The sequence below is a fragment of the Heptranchias perlo genome, chromosome 6 (genome assembly GCF_035084215.1).
Source record: "Heptranchias perlo isolate sHepPer1 chromosome 6, sHepPer1.hap1, whole genome shotgun sequence".
NCBI classification, from domain to species: domain Eukaryota; kingdom Metazoa; phylum Chordata; class Chondrichthyes; order Hexanchiformes; family Hexanchidae; genus Heptranchias; species Heptranchias perlo.
Genome location: NC_090330.1, coordinates 82,076,017 through 82,103,690, shown reverse-complemented (window position 1 = coordinate 82,103,690; position 27,674 = coordinate 82,076,017). Strand labels below are relative to the sequence as shown.

At 44.5% G+C, this 27,674-nt stretch overlaps 1 protein-coding gene across 1 annotated transcript in view; it reads left to right on the top strand.

Annotated features, from left to right (window-relative positions):
- hs6st3b (heparan sulfate 6-O-sulfotransferase 3b) overlaps window positions 1-8,185 on the top strand; it is an 871,025-nt gene extending 862,840 nt beyond the window's left edge. The window contains exon 5 of the mRNA XM_067986718.1: window positions 7,492-8,185. Coding sequence (XP_067842819.1) covers window positions 7,492-8,185 — 694 coding nt within the window. The remainder of the gene's footprint in view (window positions 1-7,491) is intronic.
- The last annotated feature ends 19,489 nt before the right edge of the window (window positions 8,186-27,674 follow it).

Genomic DNA, 27,674 nt, shown 5'->3' with positions numbered 1-27,674 from the left:
TCAGGTTATACTGGCATTCTTCTCCATCCTTTCTTCCCCAAGTTATACTGGCATTCTTCTCATTCCTTCCTTCCCTATTTGATGCTGGAATTCTTAGCTGTCCTTCTTTTCCCAGATTATATTGGCATCTTTTCCATTGTTCCATCCCCGGGTAATACTGGCATTATTCTCCCTACTTCCTTTCTCGGGTTATACTCACATTATTCTCCATCATTCCTTCCCCCATTTACACTGGCATTCTTCTCCTTCCTTCTCCAGTTTATACTGGCATTCTTCTCCCACCTTCCTTCCCCGGTTATACTGGCATTCTTCTCCCTCTTTCCTTCCCTCTTTTATCATGGAATTCTTATCACTCCTTCCTTCCCCAGGTTATACTGGCCTTCATCTCCATTCTTAGTTCCCCAGATTATGCTGCTATTTCTCCATCCCTCCTTCTTCAGATTATACTGACATCCTTCTCACTCCTTCCTTCCCCAGATCGTGCTTGAATTATTGTCAATCCTTCCTTCCACAGATTATGCTGGCATTCTTCTCCATTCTTGCTTCTCCGGGTTATACTCACATTCTTCTCCATCCTTCCTTCCCCGGGTTACACTGGCATTCTACTCCAATCTTCCTGCCTCAGGTTATACTGGAATTCTTCTCCATTCTTTCTTCCCCAAGTTACACTGGCATTCTTCTCTAATCTTCCTTCCACAAGTTACAGTGGCATCCTTCTCCCTTCTTTCTTCTTCCTGTTATAATGGAATTCTTCTGCCTCGTTTGTTCTACAGGTTATACTGACAATATTCTCCATCTGTTCTGCCCATGTTTTAATTTTCAACCTTCCTTCCCCAGCTTAAAATGACATTTTTCTTCATACTTCCTTCCCCAGTTCATATTGGAATCCTTCTCTCTCCCTTCTTCCCCAGTTTATATCAGCAGTCTACTTCCTTCCTTCCACATCTTATGCCTTCATCTCCCTCCCTTCTTCTGCAGGTTATATTAGCATCTTCTCCATCCTTCCTTCTCCAGGTTCTGATGGCATTCTTCTCCCTCCTTCCTTCCCGAGGTTAAACTGACATCCTTTTCCCTCCTAACCTTCCCCAGTTTATACTGGCATTCTTCTCCATCCTTTTACCCCCGCTTATACTGGCATCCTTCTGCATCATTACTGCCCCATTCTTCTCACTCCTCTCTTCTCTGGGTTGTACTGACATTCTCCTCGCTTCTTCCTGCCCCAGGTTGTGCTGGCATTCTTCTCCATCCTTCCTACCCAAAATATACTAGAGTTCTTTACCAGTCTTTCTTCCCCAGGTTATATTGGCATTCTTCTCCAGCCTTCCATCCCCAGATTATAATATCATTCTTCTCCCTCGTTCCTTCCCTAGGTTATACCGACATTCTTTTCCCTCCAAACCTTTCCCATGTTAAACTAGTGTTCTTCTCTATCCTAACCTTCTCCAAGTTACACTGGCATTCTTCTCACTCCTGCCTTTCCAAGGTTGTGCTGGCATTGTTCTCCATTATCCCTTTCCCAGGTTATACTGGCATCCTTCTGCATCCTTCCTTCCCCAGGTTAAACTGTCATTCTTCTCACTTCTTCCTTGCCCAGGTTACACTGGCATTCTTCTTGCTCCTTCCTTCCCAAGATTGTGCTGGCATTCTTCTCCATCCTACCTTCCCCAGGTTATGCTGGAATTGTTCTCCATCCTTCCTTCCCCAGGTTATACTGGGATTCTTCTCCCTCCTTCTTTCCCCAGGTTATGCTGGCATTCTTTTCCATCATTCCTACCTCAGGATATAATGGCATTCTTCAACATCCTTCCTTCCCCAGGTTATATAGGCATTTTCCATCCTTCTACATCCTTCCTTATCAACGTTATAGAGGCATTCTTTTACTTCCTTTCTTCCTAGGTTATACTAGCATTTTTCTCCATTCATCCTTTCCCAGGTTGTGCTGCCATTCTTCTCCATCCTTCCTTCCCCAGGTTATAATGGCATTCTTCTCCTTCAAAGAATCATAGAATGACACAGCACAGAAGACGGCCATTTGGCCCATTGTGCCTGTGCCAGCTCGTTGAACATGCTGTCCAATTAGTCCCACAGCCTTGCTCTTTCCCCATAAGCCTTGCAAATGTTTCCCTTCAAGTACTTATTCAATTCCCTTTTGAAAGTTATTATTGAATCTGCTATCACCACCCATTCAGGCAGTGCATTACAGATCATGCTGGCATTCTTGTCTCTCCTTCCTTCTCCAATTTCCCCAATTTATTCTTCTCCCTCCTTTACCCATGTTAGACTGGTATTATTGTCCCTCCTTCCTTCCCCAGTTTATAATGGCATGGAGTACCCAGAATTGGAGACAATGCTTCAGCTGGGGCCTAACCAATGATTTATAATGGGTTAGCATAACTTCCTTGCTTTTGTACTCCATGCCTCCATTTATAAAGCCAAGGATCCCATATGCTTTTTTAACAGACTTCTCAACTTGTCCTGCCATCTTCAAATATTTGTGTACATACACACCCAGATCTCTGTGATTCTGTACCTCCTTTAAAATTGTACCATTTAGTTTATATTGCCTCTCCTCATTCTTCCTACCAAAATGCATCACTTTACACTTCTCAGCATTAAATTTCATCTGCCATGTATCTGCCCATTAAACCATTCTGTCTATGTGCTCCTGAAGCCTGTTACTATCGCGCTCACTGTTTACTTCATTTCTGAGTTTTGTGTCATCTGCAAACTTTGAAATTATACCCTGTATACCCAAGTCCAGGTCATAAATATGACTTAATATGTGGCTGTCACTCTGCTATGTCACTCCTTCAGCCACAACTCCAGCATCAAAGCTTGGCATGGACAGCATTGCCTGTGGCTGTCAAGGTCACCGTTGCCCTCAACCTTTATGCCATGGGCTCCTTTCGGGTTGCAACAGATGACATGAGCAACATCTCACAGTTCGCAGTACACCAAACATCAGGCAGGTTACCGAAGCTCTCTACATCTGGAGAAATGACTTACATTGCCTTCCCTATTGGCAGATCGTAGCAGGACAAGAGAGCATACGGTTTTGCCCACATGGTAGGCTTCCCCTACGGGCATGGTGCCAATGTCGACATGCACATTGCCTTGTGTGCTCCCTAGCAGCAGCCTGTCACCTTTATCTTTCATAAGGGATTCCAATCCCTCAATGTAGAGCTGATTTGTGACCACAGGCAGTGCATCATGCAGGTCTGTGCCCACTATCCCAGCAGTAGTCATGACTCTTTCCTGAGCAGGTATCCAGAAATGTCATCATCTGCTTGCATGCTTCACAACATTGCCATCATGAAAGATCAGTCCTTACCACCACCTGTATAGCAACAAGTACAGGAGGAGCAGCAGGAAGAAGGGGAAGAGGAGGAGGAGGAGGGGCAGTGACCAACAGAGCCCCTATCTGCCCAAGTTCTCAGAGTCAAGCTCAATGAGGAACAATTCAACTAAATCAGCCCTCCCATTCCAACAGTTCCACAATTCTTACCAGTCTTCATACAACCACCATCTGATTGCTTTCCTTCACTCCAAACATATTTGTCTTGACCTCACTTCATTACAAAGACAAATACCATCACCAAATCGAGAATTAAAAATACATTTATCGAAAAAATTATGTCAGCATTGACCAAAAAAGTGGCTAATCACCCTTCAGTTCTGGGCCTAGATGGCCCGGCTGCAGACTGCAATACCTCAGCATGAGCTACAAAGTCTGGGCCGACTAACTGAGCAGCACTAGCAAGGGCACTGGGGGAGTATCTGGTGAGAGACCAGGCATGCTGTCATTCTGACACAGGACAGCAGGTGCCTCTTCCACGGAGTCAAGGCCACTCTCCTTAGCACTCCAAAGGCTCTGCGCAAGAACAGAGTGCAGGAGTGATGTGATGCCCTGGAAGCTCCTTTCATCAGTGGCCCCCAAAGCCAAGATGGCAGTCGTCTGAGCTTCCATGCCAGCAATGTGAGCTGCCATTCCCTCAATAGTAGCCCTATGGCCTTCCATGGCAGCAGTTTGATGCTCCATCATGGTGCATGCCACTGTGGTTTTGATGGAGCTGACTACTTGATCCACGTTGGATAGAATGGACTCCATGCTCTGCGGAAAGCCTTGAAACAAGTTGGAGCTGGACCACTCCATACTCCACAACATTTTACGCAAGCTCTCTGGCAGACTGCCGAGTGCACCAAGCATTTTCTGGTGTATGTCCATGGGTGGCCTGGGTCCTCAAAGTCTGCATCTGAGTCCTGTGCCGTAGAACTAGAATGTGACATCTCCCGTGATCTGGCACCTGTGGCATCCTATCTCCCTGCCCTAGGTCCTACATACTTGTGCCCGGTGAGTTACCATATGCAGAGCCCTCCTCTAGCCTAACCTCTAAAGTCTGCGTGGTGTCAGTATCTGAGTTGGAGCTTGTGACAATCAGATCAAGTGACGGTACATCTTCAGGAATGCTGTGTTCCTCTTCCTCCACTGGCTGAGGGGCGTTGATATTCTTAGCTGCTGAAATGAAAGAAAGAGATGAGGGTTAGCTTGTGGTGCAAGGGAGAGCAGAGAGAAAGAAGTGGGTGTTGAAAACATTTGCAGTTTGTCATGGGTGGGATGAGGGAGAAGTCGGAGAGAAAAAGCGGTTTGAAGAAACCCTGTGGTGTCCCCTCCATCAGCGCCAGTCACCACGGCCTCCACACTGCCCATTCCCATTATAGCCAGGATGCTTTTAAAATAGTGAGAAACTATTAAGAGGGATTTGGATGTCCTTGTACACGAAACACAGGAAGTTAACATACAGGTACAGCAAGCAATTAGGAAGGCAAATGGTATGTTGGCCTTTATTGCAAGGGGGTTGGAATACAAGAGTAAGGAAGTCTTGCTGCAATTGTACAGGGCTTTGGTGAGACCACACCTGCACTACTGTGTGCAGTTTTGGTCTCCTTACCTAAGGCACAATATACTTGCCTTAAAGGCAGCGCATCGAAGGTTCACTAGGTTGATTCCGGGAATGAGAGGATTGTCCTATGAGGAAAGATTGAGTAGAATAGGCCTATACTCTCTGGAGTTTAGAAGAATGAGGGGTGATCTCATTGAAATATATAAGATTCTAAGAGGGCTTGACAGGGTAGATGCTGAGAGGATGTTTCCCCTGGCTGGAAAGTCTAGAGCTAGGTGATATAGTCTCAGGATAAGAGGTTGGACATTTAGGACTGAGATGAGGAGGAATTTCTTCACTCAGAGGGTCATGAATATTTGGAATTCTCTACCCCAGAGGGCTGTGGATGCTGAGCAGTTGAGTATATTCAAGGCTGAGATAAGTAGATTTTTGGACTGTAGAGGAGTCAAGGGATATGGGGATCGGGCGGGAAAGTGGTCGAAGATCAGCCATGATCTTATTGAATGGCGGAGCAGGCTTGAGGAGCTGTGTGGCCTACTCCTGCTCTGATTTCTTATGTTCTTATTTTCTTATGCACTTTTCAAAGGGGAGAGGGTGTACAGACAGGATCTTCCTCCTCCGGTGGCAGTCTGTTACCTTGTATTGTGTGCGACTATTTCCTGCAAGAAAGAGTGAAGTGTGTTGGTCTTATGAGATGTTTGGAGAATGTAGCTGTCATGGTAGAATAGCTGACTATGTATGTGAGATGGGAGTTGTGGGTAAATGAAGTTTGTAATGAGGAGAAGAGTGTTTAGTGAAGTATGGTGTAGTGATTGCAGGACAATGCAGGGCAATGGAGGAGAGTGCTGTGAGTGTTGTAATTAATGAGGCCGTGAGTGGTGCAACTGTGATGAGAAAGTATTTTAGCAGTCTTCTTAACTTGACAACTCTAGTTAAATCATTGATTTTTTTTTCCTGCACTGCAGCCATATTCTTGGGCAATGTACCTGGCATTGATGTTTTCAGCAATCTCATCCCACTGTCTCCTGAGTAGATACTTGGAAGGCTTCCTGCCCCCGGGGGAAAGGATATCCCTCCTCCCCTCCACTGCCTCCATTGGAGCATCAGAGAACCTTGGTGCCCACTCGCTCCCTCCTTCAGCCAATCAAGTTGTGACACAGTCTTTGCAGCCAGAATGAACCTCCCCTTTAAGAGATGCTGGTGGCCTTTAATTAGCACCCTGGACTCCCGATATCGCCCCACCTCCCGATAGGTGTGCAACCAATGAATAGCATGGGTAATGCACAAATCATTGTAATTACCAGGCAGCATGGATATTGCATTGATAGTAACTTGCATGGGTAAGCTGCCTGTTTTCAGGCATGATCCAATTTCTAGGCCCATTTTTCTCCTTTATATGATCATAAAAATACATTAAGATAGGAACAATTAAAACCCCTAAATGTGAGGCTGGGAGACAGGTTTGCAGTCACTTTTTCCTTTTGTTAGTGAACTAACTTGCAGTATAAACAGATTACCAATAGGTAGTAGCACCTCCAATTATCTATATTTTGGCTACAGATATGAGTGTAAATAAGATAGCAGACTTTCCAAAGTTGGGATAAAAATATTTTCCTTTGATACATAAAATAAATAAAATTGAAAGTAATATAAAGCTTTTTGACATTTCACCTTGCCTGTTAAACAAGACTAGATTATTCGATATTAAAGTAATCTCTATTTACACAGTCAGACGGGAATAGCAGTCTAACTGAAAGCAAGAGCTGGCACAGTGAACATTGCTCAATACATTATTTCACCATGGCAATTGAAAACGTAGAAAAATAAGACAAACAACTTATTTCTTTGAGTACTATATTTAGAAACAAATTTGATTTCATTAACATCAAGTTTTGTTAACCGAAGAATAGTAATTTTATTTACCATTAAACAGTATTTTCATAACTCGTGCAATTTGGTGAAATATTTTGAATCAACTGAAAATAAAGTTAATTTCCCCATAACCTGTAAAAAGGAACACTTCACATTTATAACTCCATTTTTTAATATTCTTTTGTGTTTATTTTCAAAGCAAGCCATTTAGTTTGCCTCATTTCTCTTGTAATGAGGTGATGTTTTAAGGACAGTCATTTTTTATTATAAAACCTGAATTAGTAATTATACATTTCACTTGGTACAGTCTAAATTAAGATCAGCCTTAAAGTGCTCTAAATGGGTACTTAAAAGTACATCATAGTGTACTCTAAGCCTGACCAGAACTGATATTGCATACTAATACCACTGAAAGTGCAATATTTGTGGTCATTTATTTTCATGTGCTATTAATATTCACAGTCGTATTAGTACAAACCACAGAGCCATTTTTGGACTGGTAGTATATGTGTTCAAAGAGAATTTTGATCTGTCTGGGTCAGACAGGATTAGAACACCAATATGCTTAATAACATTAAGTGATGTGCTAATACATGAGAGAAAGCGACTGTAAATTTTGGGTTTAAAATGGGACAGTGTAACCTATTGTAAATAATTAATGAAACATAATGTAAAAAGTGAATATTACAAACTTTTCTTTTTTCTCCACGTTTTCTAGGAACTTCTATTACATAACACTGCTGAGAGACCCAGTATCCCGATTTTTGAGTGAATGGAGACATGTTCAGAGAGGGGCCACGTGGAAGGCTTCACTACACATGTGTGATGGCAGAACCCCAACGCAAGATGAGCTTCCTACCTGCTACATTGGTGACGATTGGTCAGGCTGCACACTGCAGGAGTTCATGAATTGCCCTTACAACCTGGCCAACAACCGACAGGTCCGCATGCTGGCAGACCTCAGTTTGGTGGGTTGCTACAATTTATCCATCATGACGGAAAACAAGAGGAATGAGATTCTTTTACACAGTGCAAAAAATAACCTTAAAGACATGGCCTTTTTCGGACTCACAGAATTCCAGAGGAAGACTCAGTATCTATTTGAAAGAACCTTTCACTTGACGTTCATCTCACCTTTCACCCAGTTTAATAGCACACGAGCTGCCAGTGTGGAGCTGGATGAACAGACTAGGAAACACATTGAAGAACTGAATTTGTTAGATGTGCAGCTCTATGACTATGCAAAAGATCTGTTTCTGCAGCGCTTTCAGTACACGAGACAGAAGAAGCACCGGGAAGAGAAGAGAAAGCGTCAGGAAGAACGGAGACTGTATCATGAGAAACAGGGAACACACTACAGGACACAGACAAAGGACTCAGAGGACTACACTAGTCAAGTGGAAAGATGGTGATTGTTTCTTTTCTGTTAGCTTTAATTCATACAATTTGGACAATTAAGATTAATGAATTCCGACAACAAAAGTCACATTTAGGATTCATGGGAAAACCAGTAAACTTGCCTTGAACTATCTTTTCATTTGGATCTTAAACCTCCCCAACCTCAGTGATGTGCATTTTGACTATTCTTCCTTGTTTTGTAGTTTGTGTTCTGGTAGATTTTAAAGTAGAATAGAAATTAAACACATTGGGCTTGATTTTCCTGGGAAATTGTGGGTGCGTTGGGGGCGGGGGGCTCCGAAAATCGGGGAAATCTCATTTGGGTTCGGAACCCGGCTCCAACCCGCCAATTTCCGAGTTCCCCACGGATGTATCTGTGTGCTCGCGGGCATCCCAAATCCGGAAGTCCCACTGGCAAATGAAGCCTGCGGGATGATAGTTAAAGTGCCTAATGTACCTCATTGAGGTACTTAAGGCACTTTACTTGTGACAGATTATGTGGTTAGAACGATTTTTAACTCACCTGGGTGGCTCTCCCACGGCTTCTGTTTCACGCCTGGTTTTACCAGGTTTTACCAGGCGTGAAGGGCCGGATCAGGCAAAAGGAAACAAAATAACTTACATAAAAAACCATTGCACCAAGTTGAAACACAAAATCAACCTCCTTTCCACCCTGCTCCGACATCCGATGTCTCCCTCTCTGATCTCCCCTTCGTCACCCTCCCGATGTCCCCCCGATCTCCCCTTCTTCACCCCCCGACCTCCCCTTCTTCATTCCCCCCGTGCCCCCCCCCCGATCTCCCCTTGTTCACCCCCCTGATGTCCACCAGATCTCCCCTTCTTCACCTCCCCCAGTGTCCCCCTGATCTCCCCCTCTCCCCCCCAATGTCTTCCCGATCTCCCCTTCTTCAACCCCCCATGTCCCCCCGATCTCCCCTCTCCCCCCCCTGATCTTCCCCTCTCCCCTCCGATCTTCCTCTCTCCCCCCACCCGATCTTCCTTTCTGGCGCCGGATGACGCCTCGCTCGCTCTCTTTCTCTCCCCCCCCCCCCCCCCCCCACCTCGCGTTGCAACTCCTGATGGCAGCCAACCACGTCAGAAAGGGTAAGATTTGTTTATTCGGGTTTGCCACGTGCACCTTCACCCCCTGCTGCCAACCTGCCACCATTTCAAAATTGAGCCCATTAAGTTGCTTTAAGTATATCTTACTGAAATCAGTGAACCAAAAGGAAAGCTGATGGGAAGGTTCTCTGGTAAAATGTAGAGCTGTGGAACAAACTGAGATGAATGCATCTTGCTTTCTGTCAGTCAGTGGAGTGTGTTTAGTAAGCTGTTATAGTAGCCTGTTAGGACATTTGACTGTCATTTGCTTGTGAGCTTGACACTGCTTCTAAAGTCATGCTGAAAGGTTTAATAAAATACAATAAATAGCTCCCTTCAGTGTTTTTATTTAATTTAAACTTGTTTAAACCCATCCCATCTGTTGACAGAACTAGGCAGTAATGAGTAAAGTGTAATTGATTTCACATATGTATACAATTTACATGCAAGACACACTGCAACCTCATTTAATTGAACTAGCGTTCATTAAACTTGATATCTGATACAAATGTTCCTACTGTAAGTTTTAACTCAAAAGTAAACAGGAAAATATAATATCAAGTTTGTTTTCCAAATTATGAAACAAATGTAGAATTTTCCATTCAATTGGCTGAGATACTCTGTCAGACAGCCACGTTGCAGGTCTGCAACAACACACATAACTACAGGTATTTAGTAAAATATACCAATACAGTATGTCAAATCAGGCACTAGCATTTGATACCATAGATGCTACATCACAGAATGATGTCACTTAAATTTGTTTTGAGCTTTTCATCACTGTACTAAATCAAAATATTTTAATCTAGAAACTGATTAATCAAAAGATTTTTCTAACTCAAAACTGGTTGAGTTAAGGAGGTGTACAAATAATAATTTATTTGGAACCTTCAATATATGGTCTCCATTTCTCTTTTTTCAACCTAGATTTACTTTTCTCATCGTTTCTCTTGCACCTAAGGTGGTGCTTTGTTTGGGCCTGTTAGTTCATTTCTAAAAGCTGGTCTAATTATACAAAGAACACTGGACAAGTTCAGGTAAGAATTATTTGACCATGTAAACCACCTTGGAAATATTGTAATTTTCCATTGTGCAAAAACAAGTGCTATTTCATGGTTATATGCCATAATTTGCATCAATAAAACACAAAAGATTAAATTATTAGCACAGCTGATTCCTCATTTATTATGTTACAGCAGAATATTGGTCACAGTTGGTATGGAACACAACAACATGAAAGAGATTGAAGGCCCGGCACCTTCTTCTGCTGACATTATGGTTTGATAAAAGATGGGAATCTTACACAAAAGAGGAAACTTAATACTGTGCAGAAAACTGAGCGAGATAGATTGAGTGCTAATATGAGCTTTGCAAGAAGTCAAATATGGTAGAAGTCAACACACACTTGTGTGTGTGTTTCTACAATAGGTTTATATTATTCAACTTGCAGAACTAAGTTAATTTTGAAACTTATTGTTCAACTGAGTTTTTGTTTATTTCTATTCCTGAGTACTGTATTCTTTGATTGCATGTGATGGAAAATCACCACCAAGTGATTCTACATTTAACGTACCATCAATGTAATGTAAAGTCTGTTTAAAACACTTAATAAGGTGCAAGTCTTAGCCATTCCATATATAAATATACACATAATTTGTTATTTTCTTTCCTCCCATCTTTCCTATGAGAGGCTTCATGCTCATTTAACCACTTTCAGCCAAGAGGTGGAGGTCACAGCCATCGACATAGCTCACTAACAGGAGGTGTACTTGCCATGGCAGTTCCCTCCCCTCCCAGACATACACAAATATTTCGACATAAAAAGGCATTGTACCAAAATGGTTCAGACCTGGGAAAATATACTTTCAAACTGAGCTAAAGTTTATCAATTAAAGAAATTCCTGGGATGTGGGCATCACTGGCAATGCCAAACTGGTAAGCCTCTTAAGGATCAACAAGGTCATCTATGTGCGGAACCACAAGAGATGGGTGAGATCCTAAATGAATATTTCACATCAGTATTTACGGTTGAGAAAGGCATGGATGTTAGGGAACTTGGGGAACTTGAGGAGTGTACATATTACAGAGAGGGAGGTGCTGGAAGTCTTAACGCGCATCAAGGTAGATAAATCTCCGGGACCTGATGAAATGTATCCCAGGACGTTATGGGAGGTTAGGGAGGAAATTGAGGGTCCCCTAGCAGAGATATTTGAATCATCGACAGCTACAGGTGAGGTGCCTGAAGATTGGAGGGTAGCAAATGTTGTGCCTTTGTTTAAGAAGGGCGGCAGGGAAAAGCCTGGGAACTACAGACCAGTGAGCCTGACCTCTGTAGTGGGTAAGTTGTTAGAGGGTATTCTGAGAGACAGGATCTACAGGCATTTGGAGAGGCAGGGACTGATTAGGAACAGTCAGCATGGTTTTGTGAGTGGAAAATCATGTCTCACGAATTTGATTGAGTTTTTTGAAGGGGTAACCAAGAAGATAGATGAGGGCTGTGCAGTAGACGTGGTCTACATGGACTTTAGCAAAGCCTTTGACAAGGTACCGCATAGTAGGTTGTTACATAAGGTTAAATCTCACGAGATCCAAGGTGAGGTAGCCAATTGGATACAAAATTGGATTGACGACAGAAGACAGAGGGTGGTTGTAGAGGGTTGTTTTTCAAACTGGAGGCCTGTGACCAGCGGTGTGCCTCAGGGATCGGTCCTGGGTCCGCTGTTATTTGTTATTTATATTAATGATTTGGATGAGAATTTAGGAGGCATGGTTAATAAGTTTGCAGATGACACCAAGATTGGTGGCATTGTGGACAGTGAAGAAGGTTATCTAAGATTGCAACGGGACCTTGATAAATTGGGCCAGTGGGCCGTTGAATGGCAGATGGAGTTTAATTTAGATAAATGTGAGGTGATGCATTTTGGTAGATCGAATCGGGCCAGGACCTACTCCGTTAATGGTAGGGCGTTGGGGAGAGTTATAGAACAAAGAGATCTAGGAGTATAGGTTCATAGCTCCTTGAAAGTGGAGTCACAGGTGGATAGGGTGGTGAAGAAGGCATTCAGCATGCTTGGTTTCATTGGTCAGAACATTGAATACAGGAGATGGGATGTCTTGTTGAAGTTGTACAAGACATTAGTCAGGCCACACTTGGAATACTGTGTACAGTTCTGGTCACCCTATTATAGAAAGGATATTATTAAACTAGAAAGAGTGCAGAAAAGATTTACTAGGATGCTACCGGGACTTGATGGTTTGACTTACAGGGAGAGGTTAGACAGACTGGGACTTTATTCCCTGGAGAGTAGGAGGTTTAGGGGTGATCTTATAGAAGTCTATAAAATAATGAGGGGCATAGATAAGGTAGATAGTCAAAATCTTTTCCCAAAGGTAGGGGAGTCTATAACGAGGGGGCATAGATTTAAGGTGAGAGGGGAGAGATACAAAAGGGTCCAGAGGGGCAATTTTTTCACTCAAAGGGTGGTCAGTGTCTGGAACGAGCTGCCAGAGGCAGTAGTAGAGGCGGGTACAATTTTGTCTTTTAAAAAGCATTTGGACAGTTACATGGGTAAGATGGGTATAGAGGGATATGGGCCAAGTGCAGGCAATTGGGACTAGCTTAATGATATAAACTTGGCGACATGGACATGTTGGGCCGAAGGGCCTGTTTCCATGTTGTAAACTTCTATGATTCTATGATTCTAACACTAGTTACCCTGGAAAAGTCTTCGTAGGCTTTTTCTTTACCTGCTGCAGTCATTATGGTGAGCTGGGAACATGCAGAGAGGCCACGCATAGCAGGTCAAGCTGCGAGGGGACGGAGGATGAGGAGGCATGGGGCACTGAACAGGAGGCCCTACCCAATGAGGGCCTTCCGGGACCAATTCTCTTACCTCAACATGACTGAGGAGGATTGCATCCGATGCCTGAGATTCACCAAGGAAGCTGTCACCGAGATCTGTCAACTGGTGCGGCCACAACTGGAGCCTCAGAGTAGGGCAAGCACAGCCTGTGGCTGTGACGGTCACCGTGGTTCTGAATTTCTACGGTTCAGAAGCATTTCATACTCGCAGTATGCAGTGCACTGCTGCATAAGGGAGGTCACAGATGCACTGTACCACATGAGGAACAGGTTCATCACCTTCCCTTTGCACAGAGACAAGCAGAACGAACAAGCATGGGGGTTCGCCTGCATTGCTGGCTTCCCCATGGTGCAGGGTGTCATTGACTGCATGCATACTGCCCTGCGTGCCCCGCACATCAACTCAGTCATCTTTGTCCCCGAGAGGGCTTCCACACCCTCAACATGCAGCTGGTGTGTGACCACACGCATCGAATCATGGAGTTCGATGCCTGCCACCCTGGGAGCAGTCATAACACCTTCGTCGTGCAGCCATCCAATGTGACAGCTATCTTTCACCCAACTCGGCAAGTCAAAGGCTGGTTACTGGGTGACAAGGGCTATCCCCTCATGCCGTGGCTCATGACACCAGTCAGGAACCCACTCACATGTGCACAGCAGGCCTATAATGAGAGCCATGCTGCCACACGCAACATCGTGGAGCACACCATAGGCCTCCTCAAACAACGCTTCCGCGGCCTGTACTGGTCTGGAGGGGCCCTGCAGTACTCCCCTGAGCGGGTGGGAAGATTTGTGGTGGTATGCTGCATGTTGCACAACCTCGCCATCATGAGGGATCAGCCTTTGCCAGCAATGATTGGAGAAGACCCTGCCAAAGGTGGAAGAGGAGGTGGCTGAGGAGGAAGAGGTGGAGGAGGAGCGGGTGGAGCCGGAAGAGGAAGTGGAGGAAGGCGCAAGGGTGCAACAGGAACCACACGCCTTTTCTGCAAGGGCTGTGCGTGCTCGCATGATCCGTGCCGGCTATCAATAATTTGAACTACATCCCCCAACTCACCAACAGTCCTACATTCCCCACCTTTATTTTACAACTTTCAAAATAAATATATTCCACTGAGGAAAAAAGGGTGTAAAAGAAATGACAGCCACCCGTGGCTAAGTAAAGAAATCAAGGATAGTATCCGACTAAAAACAAGGACATATAAGGTAGCCAAACTTAGTGGGAGGATAGAAGATTGGGAATTCTTCAAAAGACAGCAAAAAGTAACTAAAGGATTGATTAAGAAAGGGAAGTTAGATTATGAAAAGAAATTAGCAAAAAATATAAAAACAGATAGCAAGAGTTTCTATAGTTATATAAAAAGAAAAAGGGTGGCTAAGGCAAACATAGGTCCCTTAGAGGATGAGACCGGGAAATTAATGGTGGGAAACATGGAGATGGCAAAAGTGCTGAACAAATATTTGTTTCAGTCTTTACAGTAGAGGACAGTAAGAATATCCCAACACTGGACAAACAGGGGACTCTCGGGGGGGAGGAGCTAAATACGATTAAAATCACTCAAGAGATGGTACTCAGTAAAATAATGGGACTCAAGGCGGATAAATCCCCTGGACCTGATGGCTTCCATCCTAGGGTCTTGAGGGAAGTGGCAGTAGGGATTGTGGATGCTTTGGTGATAGTTTTCCAAAATTCCCTGGACTCAGGAGAGGTCCCGGCAGATTGGAAAACTGCTAATGTAACACCGTTATTTAAAAAGGGTAGTAGGCAGAAGGCTGGAAATTATAGGCCAGTTAGCTTAACATCTGTGGTGGGTAAAATTTTGGAGTCTATTATTAAGGAGACAGTAACGGAACATTTAGATAAGCATAATTTAATAGGACAAAGTCAGCATGGCTTTATGAAGGGGAAGTCATGTCTGACAAATTTGCTTGAGTTCTTCGAGGATATAACGTATAGGGTGGATAAAGGGGAACCAGTGGACGTAGTGTATTTAGACTTCCAGAAGGCATTCAACAAGGTGCCACATAAAAGATTATTACTTAAGATAAAAAATCACGGGATTGGGGGTAATATTCTGGCATGGGTGGAGGATTGGTTATCAAACAGGAAGCAGAGAGTTGGGATAAATGGTTCATTTTCGGACTGGCAACCAGTAACCAGTGGTGTTCCACAGGGGTCGGTGCTGGGTCCCCAACTCTTTACAATCTATATTAACGATTTGGAGGAGGGGACCGAGTGCAACATATCAAAATTTGCAGATGATACAAAGATGGGAGGGAAAGTAGAGAGTGAGGAGGACATAAAAAACCTGCAAGGGGATATAGACAGGCTGGGTGAGTGGGCGGAGATTTGGCAGATGCAATATAATATTGGAAAATGTGAGGTTATGCACTTTGGCAGGAAAAATCAGAGAGCAAGTTATTTTCTTAATGGCGAGAGACTGGAAAGTACTGCAGTACAAAGGGATCTGGGGGTCCTAGTGCAAGAAAATCAAAAAGTTGGTATGCAGGTGCAGCAGGTGATCAAGAAAGCCAACGGAATGTTGGCTTTTATTGCTAGGGGGATAGAATATAAAAACAAGGAGGTATTGCTGCAGTTATATAAGGTATTGGTGAGACCGCACCTGGAATACTGCATACAGTTTTGGTCTCCATACTTAAGAAAAGACATACTTGCTCTCGAGGCAGTACAAAGAAGGTTCACGCGGTTAATCCCGGGGATGAGGGGGCGGACATATGAGGAGAGGTTGAGTAGATTGGGACTCTACTCATTGGAGTTCAGAAGAATGAGAGGCGATCTTATTGAAACATATAAGATTGTGAAGGGTCTTGATCGGGTGGATGCAGTAAGGATGTTCCCAAAGATGGGTGAAACTAGAACTAGGGGGCATAATCTTAGAATAAGGGGCTGCTCTTTCAAAACTGAGATGAGGAGAAACTTCTTCACTCAGAGGGTGGTAGGTCTGTGGAATTTGCTGCCCCAGGAAGCTGTGGAAGCTACATCATTAGATAAATTTAAAACAGAAATAGACAGTTTCCTAGAAGTAAAGGGAATTAGGGGTTATGGGGAGCGGGCAGGAAATTGGACATGAAGTTGAGTTCGGATCGGTCAATGCCCTGTGGGTGGCGGAGAGGGCCCAGGGGCTATGTGGCCGGGTCCTGCTCCGACTTCTTGTGTTCTTTAGATTTGTGGTTGGGATCAGATCAGCCATGATCTTATTGAATGGCGGAGCAGGCTCGAGGGGCCGATTGGCCTACTCCTGCTCCAATTTCTTATGTTCTTATGTTCTTATGTTCTTTCCGCTCCCAGAAGACAATCAAATCACCCTCCATCTGATTGCACTTTGGTGTCCCTCTCAGCTCATTGCATAAATAAAATCCACCACCAAATGCAAAATCAAAGTCTCATTTATCAATGAATAAATGAAATTATGCAAATATAAAAGAACTATTCACCCTTGTGTGTTGCCTTAGTGCCTTTTGTTCGTGTGCCTTTAGCTATCCTAGTGCTCCTGCGAAGTGCATCCCCAGTTGCTGGAGCATGGGTGGTGGGAGGCTGCTGGCCTTCAAAGGAGGAGTGTGCAGATGGCCTTGGAGGACGATCTCGAGCAGCTCTGGGCCGGGAGGGCCCGGCCTCAGACTGCACCATCTAAGCATGGGCTGCAGCAGTCTGGCAACAACAGGGGCACTGGTGGAGTGGCAGGGGTCGGAGCAGGAAGACTGTCATCCTGAGAGAGGACAGCAGGTCTGATGGTCATGGCGCCACTGCCACTCTCCAGGGGCGGCGCCTCAGCAATCCTGGTGATCAGCTGGAGAACGGATTGTCGGAGTGCTGTGACGCCCTGAAAGTCCCGTTCTACAGTGGTCCCCAGACCCATGATAGCAGCAGTCTGAGCTTCCAAGGCAGCAGTCTGAGCTCCAAATACAGCAGTCAGACCTTGGATGGCAAATGTTTGTGCTGCAATGGAAGCTGTGACATCAGTCATCAGACGCTGCATCATGGTGGGTTCCACAGGTGCGCTGATGGAAGTGACCACCCGTTCCATGTTAGAAAGGATGGGCTCCAAGCTCTGCGCAAAGCCCTGTGCCAAGTTGAAGCTGGACTCCTCCATACCCCTTCTCATTGTGCGCAGGCTTTCTGGCAGGTTTTCCAGTGCCCCAAGCATTTGGTGGTGTACGCCCATCAGCCGTCTTCTGTAGCCTGGTCCATCTGACTCCTCTGCAGCAGGACCAGTGAGCGATCTCACCTTCCGGCGAGCTGGCCCCTGTGGTATCGGTTCCCCTCGCCCTGGCTCCTGTACACTTGTTCTCGGTGTCTCACCATGTGCAGATCCCTCCTCTAACCTAACCTCTAAAGGACGCACAATGTCAGTCTCTGAGCTGGTGGAAGCAAGTGTCAGATCGAGTGATGGTGTGGCTTAAGTGTCCCCCTCCTCATCCTCCTCCTCCTCGGATGGTGCCGCCTCGTGTTCTTGGGTATCTGCAATGACAAAGGGAAACAGGTTGAGTTGTGGAATTGGGCGACTGCAGCATGAGTCAGAAAAGATTATAGGAGAAGGGACATATAAGGTAGCCAAACTTAGTGGGAGGATAGAAGATTGGGAAGTTTTCAAAAGACAGCAAAAAGTAACGAAAGGATTGATTAAGAAAGGGAAGATAGATTATGAAAATAAATTAGCAAAAAATATAAAAACAGATAGCAAGAGTTTCTACAGTTATATAAAAAGAAAAAGGGTGGCTAAGGCACACGTAGGTTCCTTAGAGGATGAGACCGGGAAATTAATGGTGGGAAACATGGAGATGGCAAAAATGCTGAACAAATATTTTGTTTCAGTCTTTACGGTAGAGGACACTAAGAATATCCCAACAGTGGACAAACGGGGGGCTCTAAGGGGGGAGGAGCTAAATACGATTAAAATCACTAAGGAATTGGTACTCAGTAAATTAATGGGACTCAAGGCGGATAAATCCCCTGGACCTGATGGCTTACATCCCAGGGTCTTGAGGGAAGTGGCAGTAGGGATTGTGGATGCTTTGGTAATAATTTTCCAAAATTCTCTGGACTCGGCAAAGGTCCCGGCAGATTGGAAAACTGCTAATTATTTAAAAAGGGTAGTAGGCAGAAGGCTGGATATTATAGACCAGTTAGCCTAACATCTGTGGTGGGTAAAATTTTGGAGTCTATTATTAAGGAGACAGTAGCGGAACATTTGGATAAACATAATTTAATAGGACAAAGTCAGCATGGCTTTACAAAGGGGAAGTCATGTCTGACAAATTTGCTTGAGTTCTTCGAGGATATAACGTACAGAGTGGATAAAGGGGAACCAGTGGATGTAGTGTATTTAGACTTCCAGAAGGCATTCGACAAGGTGCCACATAAAAGATTATTGCTCAAGATAAAGAATCACTGGATTGGGGGTAATATTCTGGCATGGGTGGAGGATTGGTTATCTAACAGGAAGCAGAGAGTTGGGATAAATGGTACATTCTCGGACTGGCAACCAGTAGCCAGAGGTGTTCCGCAGGGGTTGGTGCTGGGTCCCCAACTCTTTACAATCTATATTAACGATTTGGAGGAGGGGACCGAGTGTAACATATCAAAGTTTGCAGATGATACAAAGGTGGGAGGGAAAGTAGAGAGTGAGGAGGACATAAAAAACCTACAAGGGGATATGGACAGGCGGAGATTTGGCAGATGCAATGCAATGTTGGAAAATGTGAGGTTATGCACTTTGGCAGGAAAAATCGGAGAGCAAGTTATTATCTCAATGGCGAGAAACTGGAAAGTACTGCAGTACAAAGGGATCTGGGGGTCCTAGTGCAAGAAAATCAAAAGGTTAGTATGCAGGTGCAGCAGGTGATCAAGAAGGCCAACGGAATGTTGGCTTTTATTGCTAGGGGGATAGAATATAAAAACAGGGAGGTATTGCTGCAGTTATATAAGGTATTGGTGAGACCGCACCTGGAATACTGCATACAGTTTTGGTGTCCATACTTAAGAAAAGACATACTTGCTCTCGAGGCAGTACAAAGAAGGTTCACTCGGTTAATCCCGGGGATGAGGGGGTGGACATATGAGGAGAGGTTGAGTAGATTGGGACTCTACTCATTGGAGTTCAGAAGAATGAGAGGCGATCTTATTGAAACATATAAGATTGTGAAGGGGCTTGATCGGGTGGATGTGGTAAGGATGTTCCCAAGGATGGGTGAAACTAGAACGAGGGGGCATCATCTTAGAATAAGGGGCTGCTCTTTCAAAACTGAGATGAGGAGAAACTTCTTCACTCAGAGGTCTGTGGAATTTGCTGCCCCAGGAAGCTGTGGAAGCTACATCATTAAATAAATTTAAAACAGAAATAGACAGTTTCCTAGAAGTAAAGGGAATTGGGGGTTACGGGGAGCGGGCAGGAAATTGGACATGATTTTAGATTTGAGGTTAGGACCAGATCAGCCATGATCTTATTGAATGGCGGATTGGCCTACTCCTGCTCCTATTTCTTATGTTCTTATGTTCTTATGTGGAAATGGAGAAGTAGTATTAGATATGCAGAGACCCCCTTCATCGGGACCTCCAGTGTGGCATGTTGTGATGGCTGCTGTGATGGCCGCAATGATCATAAGCACTGTCTCCTCTAGGGGGGTAAGGACGTATGAATGTGCCCGTCCACCCTCAGGTCCCTCCTGCTGCTGGCTGTTTTGCGCCACCTTCTTCTGCAAGACAGAGGACAGTGTGTCAATGAGTGTCCTGCAAGGTGTGTGGGTGATGTGCCTGTCATGGTCGAATAACTGCCAATTTGTGTGATTTGTGCATGGTGATTGTGTGGCCTGCAAGTGTGGTACTATATGCGGGTGAGATGCAGCATGCCGAGTGCAGCATTGCGTATGGATGGACAGTGTTTGTTGGTGGGTGGGTGATGGGGGGTATCGTGCGTGGAGCAGTGGTGCAGTTGGTAGGATGTGCCACTTGACACTTGCATTCACTCACCTTGACCACTCGTGTCAAATCATTGAAATTCTTTCGGCACTGCACCCACGTGCGTGGTGCAATGCTCCTGTCGTTTACTTCCTGTGCCACAGCCTGTCAATGCTTGCGGAACTGCAGTCTGGAGGGTCTTCGGCCACCTTGCGGGTACATGTTGGTCCTCCTTTCATCCACGCCTTCCACCAAGGCCTCCAGAGCATCATCAGAGAAGCGTGGAGCCCTCTCTCGTGCCCATCCAGCTATTCTCGTGGTCATCTTTCCCTCCTGCAAGTAAGCTGTGTACCTGCCATTTGCAATGTGCACCTGCACCTTTAATAGGTGCAGGCTGCTGATGATGCATGCCCCATTTCCAACTTTCTCATTCTCCATGCAGCTTCTCAGCAGCACGGGTTGCGCTGGTTGCACGGAGATATCATGGTAAGTAGCAGGCAGCGTGAAGTTCATGTGCTGCCTGGATTGGGTCCATCGGCCACAAGGTACTAGCGCATCGCGCTACCCCTGCCCGAAATGGACCCTTATCCAATTTTTCCCCCTCAATGCTCTATCACTGTGCCAATAGGCTCCAATATCCTGCCTGGTGTAGCTTGCTAGACGATTTGTTGCTAATTATGTGAAAGGTGAGTAAGCTTTGATTTTGGATTTCATGGGAAATGAAATCATTAAAATTTTTACTTGTACAGGGATGAGGGATTTCAGTTATGAGGAGAGATTGGAGAAGCTGGGATTGTTCTTCTTAGAGCAGACAAGTTTAAGGGGAGACCTAATAGAGGTACTCAAAATAATGAGAGCAAGTATGGAGAAACTGTTTCCTCTGGCAAGTGGATCGCTAACCAGAGTTCATAGATTTAAAATAATTGGCAAAAGAACTAAAGGTGAAATGAGGAGAAATTTTTCACACAGACGCTTGTTAAGATCTGGAACGCACTACCTGATAGGGTGGTGGAAGCAGATGCCATAGGAGCTTTCAAAAGGCAATTAGACATGTACTTGAAGAGGACTAATTTGCAAGATTATGGGGAAAAAGCTGGGGTGTGTGACTAAATTGGACAACTCTTTCAAAGAGCCGGCACAGGCAAGACAGGCCAAATGGCCTCTTTCCATGCTGTAAGATCCTATGGTCATGATTTTAAAAGGAAAATCGGGTGGGTTGGGGGTGGGGGCGGCATTCAAAATTGCAACCATTTCGGACCTGCCCCCAACCCGCCTCCAACCCGCCCACTTCCAGTTTTCACCGGGGCGGGACGAGGGGCGGGCGACCAACCCGCTCCCAGGAGGTGAGTTGGTGATTAAAATCTTTCAAGGAGGCTACAGGCCTTCATTTTTCCAGAGTTTCCATCTTCAACCCCTGGGGACTGGGATTCCTGGGCCTTCTCTTTTACGCCATGTGAAAGTTGGCAAGAAGGTCCGAAACTAACAGGTAAGTGCCTTTCTGGGACAGGTTGTGGGCCCGGAGGAGCAGGAGTGCTTCCCCTGTGCCCAACAAGCCTACCTGCAGCGACTCCCCAATGATCGTAGACCCCCCGATCTCCAACCCCACTCCCAACAATCGCAGACCCCCCGATCTCCTACCCGCTCAATGATCATGAACCCCAATCCTGACACCCCCCCCTGTGACTGACCCCTGATCCTTTCCCCATGACTGACTTCCCCCCGTGAACCCCTGCCCATCAGTGCCCTGTGCCAACCCATGTCCTGTGCCAACTCATGCCCCTGTGCCCCCCAATGTCCCATGTGCCCCTGTGCCCACCCATGCTTCCCATGCCCCCCCCCATCCATACAAACAAGAAGACTTACCTGAGCCTCTCCCTGGCTGTTCTCCCGTCTGACTGAGGCCAGTCTGTCTATCAGGCTGGTCAGTCGGACAGCAAACCGCCAAGAAAAAAGACATTCTTACGTCAAAATCCGTATTTCCGGGTCCGCAATTTGACCCCCCCACCCTGCCCCTTCCCATCTCGGGTCAAAAGTATGCCCTGTGATTCTATGATTCTATAGCTCCCCCATGTGGGTCAGTTGATAAATTAACTTCCCAATGTGGAACTGACCAATATAGATTAGGAAGATCCCAAGTTTGATTCTTCGCTGAATAAGCTGATCTTAACTGGGGCAATGGAAGGGAACTACAACTGGCCTCAACATCATTGGACCAGGGAGGGGTAAAATCAGCCAGGATTCCTGCTTCTGACTGCAATCTAAGTGATCTTTGCTGGAAATTGTATATGTGTGGACGATGGCTGAGGATAGCATTGAGTTCAGGATTGGGTCAAGATTGAATAGCTGCTGAAACTCATTGCCGAAGTTTACACATAAACAATGGCCACTTTGGCAAGACAACAAAGCACAGTTGACACTCATAGAAAAGCACAGGTACCCCATAAGGAGTCCGCACTTTCCAGAGTTTAGGAGAGAAAATTGAATGAAAAATTGAGAAGTTAATAGAGAACAATTAACGATCAAATTACTTTGTATAAAATTGAAGACACTGGATCCCAGGAGGCCCTGACGCTGGCTTGTATTGTGCCTAAAGAGGCAGAAGGTGATGTGAAATTGTTCTTTTAGAGCTCAATAAGACACTAATCCAGCAAAGTTATGGCTCATTGTGATGTGGTGACATTAAAATGATGATGAGAATGTAAAAAATAATTGAAAAGAATTGCAACTAAATATAGTTTCTGCCGCACTTCCAGTGAAGTAATGCCATTTGAGCGGGAGCATCTCCGAGGAATTTCCTAGCCGTAGTGATGAATAAAAGATAACTGTAATGGCAGTTAAATTTGTTGATGTTTTCTGCATCCCAGAGTTCTAGCTCTGTAAAAAAATCACTAGGAAATAATTGTTTCATTCCCGACTAATTCGATGCCTGTGGAGTTAGCAGATCACTCTTGCTCCACAGGAAGGCATTTAAAAAAAAAATTGAACACTTACTTTTTGTTGGCGGCCGCAGGGGCCAGTTAGCAATCCTGAGCGGGACAGGCCTGCCTTACTCCTAGGGCACTAATTTCTCCAAGGAGTCGTTCAACAGGTGTTAAGTCCCTAATTAACATATTCAAGGTGCCTTATGCCTGTTTTAGATGTCCGCCCAGGACATTTAAAAAATGGGCCCACGAATTTAGCAGTCGAACTTAATGCTTGCACAGATTGGGCACACGTTGTCCAACGTTGTCAAACATTAGCATGCTTTGCACCCATTTTACGCCCATTAATGGAAAAGAAAATCGATGTAAAACGGGCTGCTCTACGCTACTGACGTTGACCAATTTCACTCTCATTATCTTAAACTGATTCATGCAAACCTCCAATTGGGATCGTTGCAGGCACTCGAACCCTGGGTGAATTTTCCATGTGAGGCCAATTGTAGCACTCCTACTGATATCCCAGCTGAGATCAGCTAACTCAGCATAGACCGAGGATTGAATCTGGACTCAATGGGCGCTATATTGGACTGTGTAGCGCACATTATTTCGGGGCTACACGGCCTCTCTGACATCCGAGATGATGTCTTGGATGCGCACGCATGTTTCCTGCGTGACTTGCGCCAGATGCCATCTTGGTATAGGAGTTAGCGCAGGCGCAGATAATCGAGCCCTGGAATCATGTAAAGTAGGGAGAAAATGGCTTCAATTAGTCTGCAACGCTAATTGAAAGTGATAGACACCATTTTGGGAATTAACGCTCAACTCAACACACAGTCTTAACCCCAAACATCTGAACGTGTCTTAGAGTGCCTGGAGGATCCCCCACTGGTGCTATTTAAAGGGACCATGCGGGATTTACAAGTTAGTGGCTAGATTATTGTTTCTGGCTGCTGAGACATTTGTAACTGTTTTTGGAGGTCACCTAGACGTCAATACTAGGACATGGGGGCATAGCCTAACATTTAGAGCCAGGATGTGCAGGAGTGAAGTTAGGAAATGCTTCTACATGCAAACAGTAGACTGTTATTTTCTGCAAATTACATGTACTAGCTACCTTTAAGAGATTTCTAAGAAACATTTCTAAGAAAGCAACGGTTCAAGAAGGCAGCTCACCACCACCTTCTCAAGGGCAATTAGGAATGGGTAATAAATGCCGGCCTCACCAGCGACGCCCACATCCCATGAACGAATAAAAAAAATCCTCCCTTTAAGAGTTTGAGCTCCCTCTGGTGGTGGAAAGTGCAAATTGCATTGATTCCACATGCAAGGCCTGGAAAGGAAGGCTGATTTCAGATAAGTGCTCCTGTGGGTCCAAACTTGCGTCCTGCCTGCGTAGGGCGCGGGGTGGCGCCCAAAACGGACCCTTAACGAATTTTTCCCCCAGTGACTCATTGGATAAATTTGACTTAGCCATCAATGAATTAGTGCTCTTTTAAACATGCTTCAAACACTGAGCAAAACATTTCAGTCACTCTGCAACCAAGATTATTTAACATGCAGGCTTGTATTATAGATCAGTGCCCAAATTGTTTTGCATAAATCTGATGAAAGGGGATTTTCTAGAGAATGCTCTGTGTATCAGGTGGAGGAGAACGTGAAAGGACATCGAGATGGAACACTGGCTATAGATAGAATAATGTTTTATTCCACAGAGGCAAAAAACCACACAAACAAGTGATCTGTTTAATATCCATCAAATGTCATTGCTAAGGAGCCATGGATTATTTTCTTTCACCATTACTTGCTGGGATTCTCTTGAAAGCATCTCCAATTAACTTGTTCTAATCTTTATATATGTTGTTTGCATTTCTTTATGTGAAGTGAAAATAATTTATACCATAAGCTTGAAAAGGTAGAGAATGCAGAATCAGACTGCAATATAGTAACATTTTGTTATTAAAGGCTTATTTTATGCTCTTGAAGACTCATATTTGTCCACTATAGTTTCACGTTAAACATTGTAATAGATTTGAGGCATCATCCATTGCTATTGGTTGCATGGTTAAATTGGTCTTGTTTTGATCACTCTAAATCTTGTTTGTTACAAGCACTGTATTGACATCAGCTATTGATTAATACACCAGATTTTTTTGAATATCGTTCTTTGTAGTTAAAAGCAGCAAATCCATGTTTGGAGATATTTGGCGGCAGGTTTATTAAAGTTTGGTGTGACACAGCTCCAGTTTTTGAGAGGTCACCAACTCTTTCATGGGCAAGATGGGTGGAATGACCTCCTTCTGTGCTGTTGGATTCTATGGGAGTAATTTTACGTTTGGGCGGTGGTGTGAAATGGGTGATATCGATTTAACCTGCCATTATACATCCTGTCCAATTTTCCTCTGCATTGAAGTCAATGGAACATATTATAAATTTAATGAAATCAAAGCTTCTCCCATTTGAAATGAGCGAACCACAACAATCTACCTGTTATTTGTTCCCTTGGTCTTCTATATTGTTGCCTGCAACCCATGAAAAATTGTAGCTTACTGCAGATTTGTAATTCTGAGATAAATAAAAATATTTGAATTCTATGCTGTTTAAATTTAAGCAATTTTATTAAAACCCTTTGAACTTTTATATTGTTTGATTTTAATTATTCTGCTATTGTGCCCGCATTAAAATAAAATCAGGTAACTTCATTATATCATATGTATTCATATTAAACATTGATGAGGGTGATGCTATGATATTATAGAATCATAGAATCATAGAAGTTTACAACATGGAAACAGGCCCTTCGGCCCAACATGTCCATGTCGCCCAGTTTATACCACTAAGCTAGTCCCAGTTGCCTGCACTTGGCCCATATCCCTCCATACCAATCTTACCCATGTAACTGTCCAAATGCTTTTTAAAAGACAAAATTGTACCCGCCTCTACTACTGCCTCTGGCAGCTCGTTCCAGACACTCACCACCCTTTGAGTGAAAAAATTGCCCCTCTGGACCCTTTTGTATCTCTCCCCTCTCACCTTAAATCTATGCCCCCTCGTTATAGACTCCCCTACCTTTGGGAAAAGATTTTGACTATCTACCTTATCTATGCCCCTCATTATTTTATAGACTTCTATAAGATCACCCCTAAACCTCCTACTCTCCAGGGAAAAAAGTCTCAGTCTATCCAACCTCTCCCTATAAGTCAAACCATCAAGTCCCGGTAGCATCCTAGTAAATCTTTTCTGCACTCTTTCTAGTTTAATAATATCCTTTCTATAATAGGGTGACCAGAACTGTACACAGTATTCCAAGTGTGGCCTAACTAATGTCTTGTACAACTTCAACAAGACATCCCAACTCCTGTATTCAATGTTCTGACCAATGAAACCAAGCATGCTGAATGCCTTCTTCACCACCCTATCCACCTGTGACTCCACTTTCAAGGAGCTATGAACCTGTACTCCTAGATCTTTTTGTTCTATAACTCTCCCCAACGCCCTACCATTAACGGAGTAGGTCCTGGCCCGATTCGATCTACCAAAATGCATCACCTCACATTTATCTAAATTAAACTCCATCTGCCATTCATCGGCCCACTGGCCCAATTTATCAAGATCCCGTTACAATCCTAGATAACCTTCTTCACTGACCACAATGCCACCAATCTTGGTGTCATCTGCAAACTTACTAACCATGCCTCCTAAATTCTCATCCAAATCATTAACATAAATAACAAATAACAGCGGACCCAGCACCGATCCCTGAGGCACACCGCTGGTCACAGGCCTCCAGTTTGAAAAACCACCCTCTGTCTTCTGTCGTCAATCCAATTTTGTATCCAATTGGCTACCTCACCTTGGATCCCGTGAGATTTAACCTTATGTAACAACCTACCATGCGGTACCTTGTCAAAGGCTTTGCTAAAGTCCATGTAGACCACGTCTACTGCACAGCCCTCATCTATCTTCTTGGTTACCCCTTCAAAAAACTCAATCAAATTTGTGAGACATGATTTTCCTCTCACAAAACCATGCTGACTGTTCCTAATCAGTCCCTGCCTCTCCAAATGCCCGTAGATCCTGTCTCTCAGAATACCCTCTAACAACTTACCCACTACAGATGTCAGGCTCACCGGTCTGTAGTTCCCAGGCTTTTCCCTGCCGCCCTTCTTAAACAAAGGCACAACATTTGCTACAACTGATCGGCACTTTTGGTGTATGTAAGTGTCATTTTCTGCTACTCTCTTGGACAATTTCAAACCAAGCATCTAGACCAACTATTTGGTCTCATGGTGAGTCAGTCAAAAGATGTTCACATTTTTAATTTAGTTACAAGTTTTAAAATTATTCACACAACAATAGCTATCCATTTTCACTGACAAACAATACTTCTATTACATATTAAGTTTCATTGACAATAAAATGGAAGTAGAACTTTTGAAAGCCCTTTCCAGAATAGTTGACAATAACTGTAAATATGTTACATAGGCCCCGATATTAGCGTGGAGGTGGGATGGCAGTGGTGGGGGGTGGGGGGGGGGGTGGTGATTGGTGTGGGTGACCCGCCCAATAAAAACTGTCCCTTTCACACACGATCATGAGTCAATTGGAGCCACTTAATGTGACTTCTGGGTTTGCCCCGACATCACAGGCTGTCAGCTGGAGGAGCTCTATTTAAAGGGGCAGTCCTCCAATGGCTGCTCCTGGAGCAA